This window comes from Sturnira hondurensis, unplaced genomic scaffold, assembly GCF_014824575.4.
Source record: "Sturnira hondurensis isolate 20B ecotype Veracruz unplaced genomic scaffold, ASM1482457v3 Scaffold0004136, whole genome shotgun sequence".
Classification (NCBI taxonomy): Eukaryota; Metazoa; Chordata; class Mammalia; order Chiroptera; family Phyllostomidae; genus Sturnira; species Sturnira hondurensis.
In genome coordinates this window covers 5,447,086-5,462,418 of record NW_028076767.1, presented here as the reverse complement: position 1 = coordinate 5,462,418, position 15,333 = coordinate 5,447,086, and the positions used below count along the sequence as shown (strand labels likewise).

Below are 15,333 nucleotides of genomic sequence, written 5' to 3'. Positions count from 1 at the left end.
TTATTTAACATTCCATTAAAATTATTTTTAAATGATTGTCTTAAGACTAAAAAATTAAAACCAATTAGTGTGTACATTAATAGACAATTAGAAACACAAACCTTTTCATATTTATTGGCCAGCCCCCATCAAGAATGTTTAGGTCCCTCCATCCAGCAAGCCACAAAGACCTGCCCAGGTGAAGGAGGTAAAAGAGGTGAGTACCAGCAGTGGCCCCCAGGCCACATGTAGTGTTAGGGGCTACAGTAGTCCTTCTAAATTTCCCTTCAGTAAGACAGGCTCACAGGAACCATTGAGGAGGTTCTCCTGAGTGAGGGTGGAGCACCGATACGTGTACTGCAAAAGATGGACTGTGGAGACTGAAACAGTGCCTCTTAGACCTGTGAGTGTATTTCTGTTCTCCAGGAAACAAGCAGTAGGAGAAGTATTACAGGGAACTGCCTCACACGATTAGGGACACTAACAAGGCCCAGGATCTGCAAGGTGACTGGGAAAGCTGGAGGGAGACCTAGCAGAGCCAGTAGTGTTCCAGGCTGAAGACCCAGGGAGAGCTGCTGTTTCAGTTTTGAGTCCAAAGGCAGAAAAAAGCTGATGCACCTGTTTAAGGCACTCAGACAGGAGTTCTCTTCCTCAGGGGAGGGTCAGTGTTTTTGTTCTCTCTAGGCCTTGAGCTGAAGAGGCCCACCCACATCAAGGAGGGTAATCTGCTTTATTTAGTCAACAGACTTAGATATTAATTTTGTCCAATAGGGCTCACAGAAACACCCAGAATAATGCTTGACCAAATATGGTCACCCTGCAACCCCATCAAATGGACACATGAGATGGACCATCAGAGTACCTACTGTATTAAACAACACTTCACTGGTAACCTTACCCTAAGAATGTCTTAAATTTTGTACCACAGGTTCCTTGCTTGCTGTATTAGCTCTCTGTTGTGTTGTAACAGTCTACCACAAATGCAGTGGCTTAAAACAACACATTTATTTTATTGCAGTTCTAGAGGTAAGAAGCTTCAAATGGGTTGGCAGGACTATGTTCCTTCTGGAGGCTTGAGGAGAATCTGCTGCCTTTTCCAGCTTCTAGAGGCTGCCTGCCTCCCTTTGCTCCCTGGGCTAGCATTAGTCCAACTTCTGTTTCAGCAATCACATCTTTTCTGCTGTCAACCCTCCTGCCTCTCCCTTCTAAGGATGCTTGAGATTATTTTGGGCCTACCGAGGTAATCCAGGACAATCTCACCTCAAGACCCTTAATCATGGGTGCAATGTCTCTTTTGCCATGTAAGTTACCATACTCAGGTTCCTGGAGGTAGGGTGGCTAGATCATTATTCTGCTTTCCACTCCTGTCCAATCATCTCAGTGTTGGCTTTCTGAAGGACCAAGCTAGCACAGTTGCCTTAGCTAAAATGCCACCCTATGAGCTTCTATGGTACTTTCCCAAAAAAGTGCTTATACAACTCTACTTCTGTGTGTATGTCCCTAACAGGCTGTGGACTCCTTGAAACTACTGTCTTATTCACTAGAATATTCCTAGTGTTTAGCAAAATGTTTGGTATATTATGGACAGTTGATAAATATTTAATGAATTCAGCATTGAATAAAGGTTATGAGATTTTATATTTTATTTTAAATAACTTGAAAATTTGGGATTCCATAGTAGGAAATTTAAAACTCTGTGTGCTATAGTATTACCACTAAGAGTTTAAAGTGAGGCAAAGGGATGTGAGATTTCTATCTAGTATTTCCTCCTTTACTGTAAGCCAGATCGATGGCTTTTCTTATTAATACTGCTGGTCAATTGCCTGTTAGCTCTTAAATCCAATTTTCCACTCTTCCCTGCCTCTGCTTCACTGGGAACTGCAATGCATTGCCCACGCACCCTCCCTCTCTGGTTTCCAGGGAGGAAATACTGGGAGATCAGAGGGCAAGGAAAGAAGGGAGAAATGTGCTGCTCCTCACCCTTTCCCCACACTTTCCTGTTCCTTCTGCTGTCTCTGGCAGTGACTGTGTTCTTTGTCTTTTGACTTTAGGACTCTGGTGGCACCACTTGCTTCTGCTCGCTCTTCCCTGCGCGAGGCAGGAGCACTTCCTGCTCTCGAGAATCTCTGGATTGACTCACCATCCCTTTTGGTTTCTTAGCCTTGATTCCATCACTCATGAAACCAATTCCCTGTGTTCCTTCTACATGAGTCATGTTTTCTCCGTTACAGTGTGACTTATATAACTTTGAGGATTACTAGAAAATCTTGGTCTCAAAAAAAAATTGCTACCTTGATTATACCATTAAGTGAATGATCAAGAATTAGGTTTTCTACCATTCAATGTATCTAAATCCCATAGTTTGTATAATTTGTGGGGGGAAAATTGAGGCTGACAAAAATTCTATCAACTGAAGTTTTTGCTTCTCAAGAATGAACCAAAATTCAACAAGATCCAAATATTGGACTTGATGGGAATAGAACCAATTCTCATAAGTCTCTGAATTAAATCCTAGGTTGTTTAGTTAGATAACTTTTTATACAGTTACTGTAATTTTATGCAACTTCTTGAGTTTTGTGTTGTTAAAGAGGCCCTTTCATAGTTTTCCAAGTAAGAAAGTCACTACAGTGTAAGAGATGCTTCAGGAACTAGTATTAAATCTGTTCTTTGTTACCTTTACAGTGTAAAAAGTTGTAATATCTGATATTAATATTAACAAGTTCTATAGGTCTAGAGAATTGCATTCTGTTGAATCAAGAAATACAGGGTCCGGCACATATAACACTCCTTTTTATTACAAAAATTTATATAATCATAAACATGTAATTCTGTAATATAATATCATACTCAAGCACATCCTATGACAGGTGAATTTTTCAAATTAAAACTATAAATTATTACACCCATATTACCCTACCAACCACATTCAAAGTTGTTACTTCTGCCGGACCCTGTATAACTAAAGCTAAAGAGTAAAAGGCTAAACAACTGCAAATACAGAGCCTGAGAACTTGGTAGGCAGGGGTAATTTGGAGCGTAACAAACATTTGAGAAAACAGAGAACTATGAATCAGAATGATATTGTTACACAGAGAAGAGAGGAAAACTAGAAATACGACTTTGCCAATAAATATGAACTGAATATATATTTCTGGGTTTGTCCCTGAAGGAAACGAAAACACATTTACTTCAAAAAGTGTTTCTTTTCATTTTAATTAAAACAAAATGGTTCTAACAAGGTGAAATTTGGTTGCTGATTTGTATCGCACAAGAGGACAGATCTCCAAACCATTTTGTTAATTGGAAAAATGATATTCCAACTGTTAGCCTCACATGTCATTCTGAACTCTAGTTGGATATCATGAATGAGCAAACATTTTTTTGGGCTGTGTTTTATGGATATCATAATCTGGGATTGTATCATTTAAATGAACTAAGCCTGCTGAAACCATTCGAGGACTTGTAACTTTTCCAGTGTAGTTTTCTCGTCGTTTGTTAACCTCTGGAGCAGTATATGGCCTTGCAGAGTGTTTTAACCAATCATGGCTATCATCTGAGCTCTTTCCTAAAAGGCTTGCTCTTGATCTCAATTTTTCAAGATGCTGAAAAGAGGTCATAGGTGAATCCTCAAATCTATCCAAACAATCCTAAATATTAAAATAAAAGGTCAAGTTGATGAGTTAGGCCTCTGATGAAGAGCAGGTTGACAGCTAGTGGGGGTGGGGATAAGAGGGTGGGGAGCAAAAAGGACTCATGGACATGGACAACAGTGTGGTGACTGCTGGGGGAAGGGGGTTATATGGGGACTAAGTGGTAATGGAAAAATATAATAAAGATTAAATTCGAAAAGTGTATTTTAAATTTATAAGGACCAAAGTATGTAATATCAACAGTTAAAGAGAAAAAAATGAAAGCTTCAAATGTTTTATAGGTGAATTCAGACCCTACACCCAATACCCCCCATTGGAAACTATAATACTATAGAAATCATGCTTTTGGAAAAAAAAGTTATTGTTTCAAATGATCTGTTATTTCAAAAGGGAAAGAAGATATACAGCTTGAAACCAGGTAAATTTAGGGCAGCTGTCCTCAGGGTTCAGACTCCTAGGCAAAGCCGACAGCCTATTCTATAATCCTTTTCCTCCAAAATACATCTTCTCCAACCCCAAGAATAAATTATGAATTCTTACATTTTACTATTTATATCATCCAAATGTTCATTCTTTAGAAGTTAATAAACATCTTTAATACACACACAGAGCCCAGCATCTAAGAATATGGTTATGTTTATATTAAAATAATAATTTCATGTACACTTTGAAAGTAAACAAGTAAAATATTTAAGAAAATAACTAAAAGACATATACCAAAAATAATTTTTTAAAAGGTAGCTGTGTTAGGGTGGTGGGATTATGGGCTTTGTTTTTCTTTTCTCTTTAAATTTTTTATATATGATTATAGTTTACTAATATAATAATCTACGATTGGGCATAAGAAGACATGGAGCTATTAGTCATTCTCAAATTAGTTTCCTCTGCAGTTGAAGCAGCTTGCCTTGTAACACTTCACAGAGATGGCCAAAGCCAGGGAGTGGCTGCTTTCGTTTGGAGAGAAAGTGGAAATGGATTATTAGAACTGGAGGGTGAAGGGAGGTTCACCAAAGACAAATTTGACCTAGTTTACATTTTTTCCTGGGTTGCAGAGGGCAGGGAAACATTCTTCCTCTTCTCTGTGAGGTACCCAGAGCAATGAGGCAAGTCAGATTACTAAGGGAATTTCTGTTACACTGGTGAGCAATACATAATTTTTGCTTCACGGTAGATGTAACAGATTGCTGGAGTTCCAGCGGGAGTGCACAGGGACCCACCTACCGGTTATTTTCCTGGATGCCCCTACAATTCGGTTCTCAGTCTTCTGTTTCGATTCCTTTGGGGAATTCTTGGGTTTTAGAGAATCAGATGAGCAAAGCATTCTGATGATCTAAAAAACTCCCTGTCACCATGCAACTCTCTGTTACCAAATGTCACTAGAGAAAAATTTAGGTACTGCTGGTTCAACAGAGGGAAATAAAGGTAACTCTATCTCCCTTGCCTGCTCTTAGAAGAAGAATTCTGAGATCCTATATAATCTCATACCATGTAACAGAAACACAAGTTCTTGTTTTGTTTAAAAGTGTACTAATGATTCCATTTGTTTGAAGGTACTTCACAATGTCTTTCCCAAAGACTATAAATCCCTCTTCTTTCTACACCTGACCTAGTGAGCACAAACCTTCACTTACTGAATACTAAATTACTGAATTTAGATAGAAAAGAGGAATCCAAAGTTGAGAATGTAATAAGCTATCTTAATATTTACCCTGCTACTAATTTGCTTTAATAGAGCTAAATATTTGGTTTATTATGGAAAATCAATTTACTATAGAAATTCAACTGTTTTAAAATTAGATCTATTTTCTCAAAAATAAAATTAAGCATATCAAATTATCATTATATCATTTTAGGATGTATTATTTTCCTAATTGCAGGTCATGCCTGTTTATATATACCAACAAATAAAAGCAGTGATCAAGAAAATAAAAATACCGTCCTTCCAGAGAACCACAAGGCTTTAGTGGAGTAGGGACACTGAGTCTTGGGCAAGAGTCAGGACCATGTGTCTTTGGGGTGCTCCTTTTTGCCACATGGCTTAGGCAGCAGGAGAGACTTTGCTGGGAAGGAAAGGGGTGAGAGGACTCTGGCTGGTGGGCCATGAGAAGGTGCCACATGACTTTGGATTAACTGGAGATCATGGAGGCGACACAGCTGATGGTGCCAGGAGCCTGAATCATGGACTTCTACTTCTTTTCCTGAAATACAGTACCCTGGACTGGGGCAGAGGGAGAAGGAAGGACTGTGTGTGTCTGACTTACATTTGGCTTGTGCCAGTGGCTATATGGGATTGGCCACTCTTCTAGCTGATAGAAAATGCCTGTTGGACCTTGGTGACAGTGAAAACAGGACAGCTCTGATTAAGGCTGTGCAATCCCAGCAAGAGGAATGTGCAAAAATTCTGCTAGACTGTGGTGCTGACCACAATATAATGGACATCGATGGCAACACTGCTCTCCACCAGGCTGTCCTTGGTCAAAATACAGCTATAGTATGTAGCAAAGCTGCTTGTAACAAGGCAAATATTGAAGCAAGAAACAAGCAATCATCAACTAACTTCTGAATGCAAAGGAGAAAGGAGGTGTAAAATGTGTTCTGAAAGTAGCAAAAGTGTTGATTCTGTTAGTTTACTGAAAATTCAGGACACCTTTCTTATGAAAGATTAATAGAATGTAAGAAAAATCACTGTGAAATACTTACAGGAAAAAATAAAAAAATAAAAAATAGGGTTAGTGTACTACAAAAAGAGCTGTCAGAAACAAAAGAAATGAAATCACAGAGCATCAAAAAGTGGAATGGGAACTATAACCCTGCAACTTGGGGTTTATATTAAAAGAGGAAAAAGAGAAGAGAAGAAATATGGATGTGTTATATGACAAAGTTAGGGAACAGTTAAGAAATTAAGAAGAGTAATATATATAAGTAGTTGAAATGAGCCAACAACTTAAAATCACTCTTAGAACACTAGAGATGGAATCAAAGATTGTAAAAAAGAATTTAAATCAGGTTTCTGATAATTATGAAATAGAAAAGAAGTTGCATGAAAACCACATGTTACAGGATGAAACTGCCACACTAGACTGAAAATAGACACAGCAAAAAATCACAACCAGGAAATGGGAAAAAATATTTTGAGGACATTGCAGTTGTCAAAGAAAATAGTAACCTTCTTCAAAAGACAATAAAACTGAATGAGGAAACATTTACAAAAACAGTATCCCAATATAATGGGCAGCTTAATGTTCTGACAGCTGAGAATACAATATTAAAGTCTAAACTGGAGACTGAAAAACAAAACAAAGAAAGACTGGAAACAGAAATTGAATCATACCAGTCTAGACTGTCTACTGCTATACAGGATCATGAGCAATGTGAGACATCAAAAAGAGACCTGCGATGTGATTTCCAGAGAGCAAGAGATGAATGGTTTCATTTATAAGACAAAATAAATTGTGATATGTCTGACCTGGAAGACAGAAATGAGATTCTTCCTCATTTCTAAATCTGAACAACTTTCTAAAGCTGAAAGTGAATTCATTAGCCTAGAAACTGAGCTTCATCACACAAGAGATGACCTCAGAGAAAGGACATTGGTTTTAGAAGGTGTTCAGAGAGATCTAAAGCAAACACAATGTCAAAAGAAGGAAACTGAACACATGTATCAAAGTAACAGGGTAAAGTGAATAAATACATTGGAAAACAGGGCTCCTTGGAGGAAAGGCTATCTTACCTACAGAGTGAAAATGTGTTGCTTCAACAGCAGCTGGATGATGCCCACAATAAAGCTGACAGTAAAAACAGTAATCAATATTCAAGATCAGTTTCAGGATAGCATAAAAGCATTTCAAGCCAAATGTGAAAAACAAGCTCTCATGCTGAATGAAAGAAATAAGGGGTTAATCAATGAATGCAATCATTTAAAAGAAAGAATGGATCAGTATGAAAATGATAAAGTAGAAAGAGACCCAATGGTGAGACAACTTCAACAAGAACTGGCTGACACCGTAAAAAAACAACCTATGTAAGAGTCCTCACTGGAGGTTACATCATGTTATCATATGGATTTAGAAGAAGAGACACAGGATTTAAAGAAGAACTAGATCAAGTCAGAAGTTAATTACAAGAAGCACAGGATCGATGCACAGTGGCCGAAAGGTGCTGAGGAGACTCGAGATCACATGCAAAAGCTTGAAATTGAAAATGCCAACTTAAAAAATACAATCAGAGACTTCTGGCCAAGATGGAGGCATAGGGGGAAATACTGTACCTCCTCGCACAACCAAATTTAAGGACAATAAAGATTTAGAAACAAAAACACAACCAAAACAAACAGAAAATTGAACTGTACAGAAGTCCAATAACAATGAACCATTCATCCACACTGGTAAGAGGGGCGGAGTCAGCAGCCAGCAGACAAGGGTCCTGGCAGGAAAAGATGGTGCTTAGCAGACCTGGGTGGGCGCAGGGATGAAAACACAGTGAGGCTCGCACGGTTGCTGGCTGACCTCAGACACACATTCACCCACAGATACACAAGGCAGGTTTAAAAAAGGACAGTGAGACAGACTGTGCAACCCAGGGCCCCAGCAATGGGAAATAAAGCCTAAAAGCACCAATTGGAAAAACTTTCAGGGGTTGAGATGCTGAGAGAGGCTCTCAGCCTCACAGGAGAGTCCACTGGGGAGATCCACAGGGTCCTAGAATGTGCACAAGCCCACCCACCCAGGAACCAGCACCAGAAGGGCCCAATTTGCTTGTGGGAAGCGGTGGAGGGGACCAAAATCTGAGAGAGGAAGAAGCGCCATCACTCACTCTGACCCCACCTCCACATACAGCATTACAATCCAGCAACTTGGGTTGCCCCACCCCGGTGAACACCTAGGCCCCACCCCTCATGCGTAACAGGCTTAACCAGACCAAAATATTATGGCTCAAATGGAAGAACAGCTCAAAGCCCCAGAGCCAATACTTGTAAGAGACCAAGAGATAGGCAACCTATCCGATGCACAGTTCAAATACCGATGATAAGGATGCTAACAGAATTGGCTGATTTTAGTTGCAAATTAGATGAAAAAATGAAGGCCACACTAAGTGAAATGAAGCAAAATGAACAGGAAACCAATAATGATAGAAAGAAAACTGGGACTAAAATCAATGGAGTGGACCAGAAGGACAAAAGAAACAACCAAACAGAAAAGAATGAAGAAATAAGAATTCAAAAGAATGAGGAGCGGCTTAGGAACCTCCAGGACATCTCCACCACCACTGGAATCTGATCTCTCCAAAATAAAAATTTCTCAAAACTGTAAAGAAATAACTTTGGAAAAATAGAAGCAACTCTACCTGGAAGAAATAGAAAGTAGAAAGTCATTAGCAAATATACTAGACAAGACTAATGAGAAGCTAGCAGAGCACAGCACTGAACTTCTGCAGAAGCAGCAGAACAGATCTTCACTCAGCACTCTTCGCCCAAAGCCAGGCCTGGAGATGCCTTGTGTTGGAAATCTTAATAGTAGTTTGGTGCTCTATGGAAACTTTGCTCCAAGAGAAAACTTGGTGATTCCTACCTCAAGCCCACAGACATCAAGTAAGAGCATGGAGACTTACTTGATCATGATGCAACAGGAGTTTACAAAAACTCTAACTAGAGAACTAAAAGAAGATGCTGCTGAATTTGAAGCTGAAGCCAATAGAGCTTATCCTGTAGCATCAACTGATCGGGCAAATTCACGTCAAGATCTCCTTTGAACACATCATGAGAATATGCACAGATTTTGCAGAAAAATGATATGATCTGAAATATAAATAGTAGTTTATGTACTGGGCTGTTTACATAATATTTTAATTATTTTCCACTGAACCCATGATCTGTAAAATCTTTATTAAAGAAAAGTATTTTTGGAAAAAAATACAGTCCTTCCATTCCCAGATTTTAATTTTCTTTAGAATGGTTTGCATAAAGTCTAGTAGGAGATTCACCTTTATATTTTATGTAATACTAAAAACTAGATTTGAATTCCCAAGTTTGTCAGCACACAATATACAGGGGGGTGGGGGGAAAAGAAGAGTAGAAGTTAAATTAATATTCTGCGGATCACGATCCAATTGTGAATTTTACATATCCTAGTGCTTAGCAGATTAACTGGCACATATCTTTGTTTACCAAAACAAACAGTTCAGTGACCTGAAAAAGACTCTATACTTATATTTGTGTGAAAAAAAATCCCAGCTGTGTTTTCTTAGTATACAGACACTGCCAATGGTTGTACAGATTGTACAACAGCCCCCGGCTCTGAAATCCCAGACAGGGTCATGTACTCTGGCTCCAGGCTGGGTCAGCCAGCAGACTCTTCCTAGAGCAGGGGTGTCACACTCATTTTCACCGGGGGCCATATCAGCCTCTCACTTGCCTTTAAAGGGCTGAATGTAATTTTAGGACTGTATAAATGTACTACTCCTTAATTAGGGGCAAGGAGCTCAGTGCTGCCACTGGGTAGAAACAAGATGCCGGGCTGGATAAACTAAGGTGAAGGGCCAGATTCAGCCTCCAGGCCTTGTTTGCACCACCTGTGTCCTAGAGGAAAGGGTATCTTTTTCTAATTCATACTCTGTAAGTGGTGCCCTTTATCTATTTTATACAAAAGTACTCAGTGTGTTAACAGTTCCCCGATTTTGTGATTGCAGTGTGAATCAGGAAAGGTGATATTTGAGTGTCAGAAGAATTTTTTTTTTAAATTTGGAAGTGTATATATCTTGGGGCAATGAAGGTTGCACGCACATTTGCATGCAGGTATGTATGTGTGTGTATCCTAAATTAGATTATTTGCAGAACTTTGCAAAACACAGAGGTAGAAGACTCAGGAAAACATTATTACATGTATCGCAGTTCTTGCAGTCCAATGAAGCACTCCCCTTGGAACAGATTTCCTCAGCGCTCCTGTGGTGGGCGGTGTGGGTGGTAGGACCTTAACTATCGTCAGTGACTTTTTTTGTTTGTTGACGTGGTCTCTTTCTTTCTGGACCTTGGGCTGTAGATTTTCTCTCTTTATTACTTCTGGGAAGAGGGATGGTTTTGAGTTTTTCTTAGTTTCCACAACTTTAAACAATTGTGATTCAAGGGTCTTGGCATACTTTTCATTGCAAATTTCACTTGGTTTTATACAAAGAGCTTGTATTTCTTTTCTGTAATGTGCAAATGTTACTAAATGTTGTTTTTTATTATTGTTATTATATCCTTTCAGTCTCTGACAAAACTGGACTTCCACTTTTGAGTTCTCCCCAGCCTCCGAATTGAAATGAGGAAAAGTGTTACCCTGCCTGGAAGGAAAAGTGAACTCACTGATGCATTTTTCATCTTCATTTGCCTTTTTGCAGCAAAGAATTCTAGGATATGGTGACAACATGGCTTCAGGTGTTTCCGGTACCACCGAGTTAGAGATGTTATTATGTTCATTTTTTCCAAGGGACTTCATTTTTAGTCTCCTTTCAGAGGAAGCATTTGATTGAGTTAGTTTTGATTTACCACTCAAACTATGTGGGTCTTGAATTTCTGTTTCAAAATCCAAATTTTCTGCTTGAGGAATCTGCATACCACCATGTTCTTTCCTTTGTTTCTTAAGCACTGTGTCTGCAAGTCGTTCTGTTGACCTCTTCAGTGGAGTTGCTTGGCTATTTTTGTTGCAAGCAGCTCGTAGTTTTATTAAAGTCAGTGTTTTAGCTCCTTCTTTAGAGTAACATCTTTTCTGTTCTCTAATTGTTGATGAATTTTCTTTAACAGTCTGTAAGAGAAAATACTCCTTTTCTTCCTTTTTGGTCAGTTCTGTGTCTACAACACTATCCTCTGGAACCTTTTGTAAAGTGGCTGTATGAGCAATTTCTGAATATTTATTTTGCTTTTCTGAATGCTCCTCCACAAATTGATTTTCAACTCTAAAAGGTAAATATGGCTTTATACATTTTAATGGTGTGGAACTAGAATTAATCAAATTCATATGGTTGCTTATTTCTTTGAATTGCCTTTCAGTCATTAGCCCTGATTTTGAAAGTTTTTCTATAAAAAGTCTCTGTAGGTATTTGCTTAAATCAGCTTTTAGATTTAATAGTTGATTTTCTGATAAAGCTATGAGATCGTTTTGCAGAGATTTATTTAAAGGATATTTCATGTTAAATTCAAGCCTTCTACCAAAACTCCCCTTTGAAATATCTTGTAACTCGTGAAAAGATACTGAAGCACTTTTAGTTCTAAGAGAAGATATGTTTGAGTGCATATGTTCAGATTCTGTCTCTTTAAATAAATTGCTTTCTGAAAGGTTTTTTAGGAAATAGTTTTGAAGAATTTCATTCAAAAAAGATCTCAACTTTATTTCCAAATGCTTATTTATGAAATAATGATTAAAATTATTTACAAAAGACATAGTTTCTTTTACAGTTTCTGAATATTTCTCCAGAAAAACGTTTTGCCCTTTTGGTTCTGCTTTCTCATTCATCAAATAAAGACTTTGATAGATTTTTGGTAAGTCTTCTGTGGTAATATGTCCTGATTCTGAAAGTCTCTCTACCAGATAATGCTGGATGTGTTTACTTAATTCAGATTTTAGGTTTTTTATTTCTGACTCTGAGAGTGTTTCTAGAAATACACGCAGCTTTGGATTCAAATTAGGTTTTCTATCTAATTTGTCTGCTGTATGAAAATTCTCTTTAATTCCTTTAAAGTCTTCTGTATTATTTGGAAAAGGGTGTTGAATCAGCCTTTCTAACTCTTTTTCTGGTTGTCTTCTCTTTTCAGACTGATTATATTTTAAAAAAACATTAAATATACTTTTGAAAAAGGATTTTAACATTATTACATCTGACTCATTCAGTTTACCCATTAACAAAGTACTTAAATTTTCTAAGGTAGAACTTAGATCACTTTCTTCTCTGTCAAGCCTCTGACTGCTACTCGGCAAATCTGTTTTGGTATCTGTTGCTGATGGATATTTTGAATCTTGTGGGGATACATCTTGGCCTTTGTTTATAAACTCGATACTATTTAAAGAAGTGCTTTCTTTGGGAATGATGGGCATATTCTGTTCTGAAAGAGAACTTGTTCTGCACGTGATTCCTAAATAATCCTCTGTGGAATCTTCTGGCTTTTCTTCAGCAAAGGCTGCCTCTGTATCCAGCAAAGAACTCTTCTGGTATTCTTGACCTAATTCTATCACTTTGATTTCCCCAGATGCTAAGAGAGTATCAAGAGGAAATGCTTGCGTTTTCTGGCTTGTGACAGATTTGGCCCTTGGCAAATCTATTTCGTCATTTTCTTTATAGTAAACTAGAATATTTGAAGATAAATTCTCCCAGCCTGTGGGTGACTGGTTCTGCCAGTCCATCTGTGTCTCACTGGACTCTTGCACTCCCATGTCTGATGTGGAGAAGTTTTCAGTAGTGAATATTTGCTTTATAACACAATCCTGTGCAATGCCACTGAAACCTGGTTTAGAAATAGATGTGTCACATTTTAAATGTTTCTTTTTGGCGCTACTCTTTTTTTTCACTGGAAAAGCTTTCTCACCAGCCTCTAAGTGTTTTTCAGAGACAAGTTCCCTTTCTACCTCTGGAGAATTTCCTGGCCCCCCTTCTGAAAGTGAAACTGCAGGAACATCTTTAATTATTGGATTTACAAGAGACTTTGAACACAAAAGGTCTCCTTTTGAAAGCCAGCGATTTAAATCTTGGATTTTTTCAGATATCTTGTCTTCTAAACTACTAGGTGGTTTATCAGGAACACTTAGAAATAGAGAACTATGACTTTTCTTGCTTGCTTCAGTGTCTGTAGAGACTTCTGGTTTAGAAAGTAATTTCTCTGAAAGGTCTTGCAGATTTTTACATAAAATTGACTTCAGCATCATTGACTGTTTTAAGTTTTCTATGTGGGAAGTAAGACTTAATGATTTTGAGAAGTGACATGTATGTATGTTCGCATTTCCAGTTAGTGAGGATTTTCTTTTCAAGTTTGGTAAGGATATACTGGGTGGTTTTTCCTTTAATTCACTCTTAACATCTAAACTGTTTGTTGTGGTGATACTAGGATCGTGGGCTAAATTATCCTTAATGTGAAAAGTCTTTACTGTGATGATATCAGGGCCACAGGTTAACTTTTCCTTAGTGTCACCACCATGAGGCCAGGTTTCATCTGTAGGTCTGGGAGTCTCCAAATGTGTCGTGTAAGGAGGATCTTGGTCTTCATGTTCTATAACCTCTGAACTTGAAGTGTTTCTACATTCAAACATATCTTGGTCCTTCCTTTTTCTGACTGACATCTTGTTGTTTACGTCCCTTAGAAAAGGATCAAAACTGTCCCTGGTGTTGAAATTCTGTAATGTTAAAAAAGGTAAGATATTCTATTTCATTTATTTTGAATTTATAATAACTTTTCTATCTAATTTTCTTTGACCAATCTGTTGATTTATCTATTCATCCTTGTACCTTTATGAAAACAAAACTAACTTTATTTTTAAAATATTTGAAATTTTAATGGAAAACTTTCAAATTCCTAACTCTAATACTATTTAGTGTCCAAGAGCTTTTTGCCACCTGGAATGTTTGTAAATAATTAAAAGGCACTCACAAATTGTTTTTTTGTAAGAATTCAATTTCTAGTGTTAGCTGCATCTGCTTAGACAATGGTTAACATCAGGATCTAAGTCCTAACCATACAAATATTTACCATTTAGTGTCAATGTAGGAAATTTTAGAAAATGCAAAGTATTATATGCATAATTAAAAGTATCATAAATATTCTTTAAAGGCTGACTTGGGATATATATCATCTGAGAACTTCAACAATGATGAGTTGCATTCAATCCTTAGCATAGCACAGTAAAATCTTACTTTTTGATGAATACTATATTGGTTAAGAGATACTACTAACATGGTTAAGAGATGGCAGTATACAAAATTCTGGATTACAGTGAAATTTCAGTGTCATGTCCACAGGTAGTTTTGTATTTCTCACTGAAATAGCTTCAAAATGAAGTCTCTTATTCAAACTCTTTGTTCATACAACTTTTACATTATCCAATTGAAAAAAGCAAATTGTGAAATAACTGGCCTAGAATATATTTTACTTTATTTCACCTTAGTAATTCAAGCTTCATTTTATTGGATACAATTCATTACAACTGGTATTTAAATGGTAGTTGATACCCAGGTGACAGCATAATGATCCCCTCAGGTTTTTTGAGAAGTACAGATTCCTGGGCTCTGTTTCCAGACTGAGATTCATTTGGTCAGAGGTGAGACCTGGAAATGCGTGTTTTTAAAAGATAGCCTGGTGTTTCTAAATGGTAATCTGGTTTTGGAGCCATTGAATTGCATAATGTATCAGAGAAACCTAGTATTTAAGTATGAGGGGGAACCCCCCAAACTGGAACAATCTTCTGGAGGGTGGGCTCCTTGTAATACAGGCTTTCCCTGCTAGGTGAGAGGGTTCTAGGAACCCATCTGTATCAGTGGAGCAGCTGCCATTGTTGTGAGAGGCTGCATTTAGCTTCAGTGAATGTTTTTTGAAGCCTCTTTCAATGCATTTGCCCATTTCATGATGAGTGATTTACAAGTGCACCTACCTGCACTGGGCTGAGTGTTCAGTAGTTTTTCACCAAAAACAGTATGACTCCTGTGCCCCCCCCTCCCTATTCATTCAATCTCACCCTGAGCGACATTT

The 15,333-nt window shown here is 37.8% G+C and overlaps 1 protein-coding gene across 1 annotated transcript in view; it reads right to left on the bottom strand.

Annotated features, from left to right (window-relative positions):
• Positions 1-3,259: 3,259 nt before the first annotated feature.
• Positions 3,260-15,333, bottom strand: part of CATSPERT (catsper channel auxiliary subunit tau) — an 80,054-nt gene continuing 67,980 nt past the window's right edge. Inside the window, exons 15-16 of the mRNA XM_037044685.1 lie at positions 10,505-13,984; positions 3,260-3,626 (exon numbers count right to left, since the gene is read on the bottom strand). Of these exons, the coding sequence (XP_036900580.1) occupies positions 3,339-3,626; positions 10,505-13,984 (3,768 nt within the window). The 3' untranslated portion in view covers positions 3,260-3,338. The remainder of the gene's footprint in view (positions 3,627-10,504; positions 13,985-15,333) is intronic.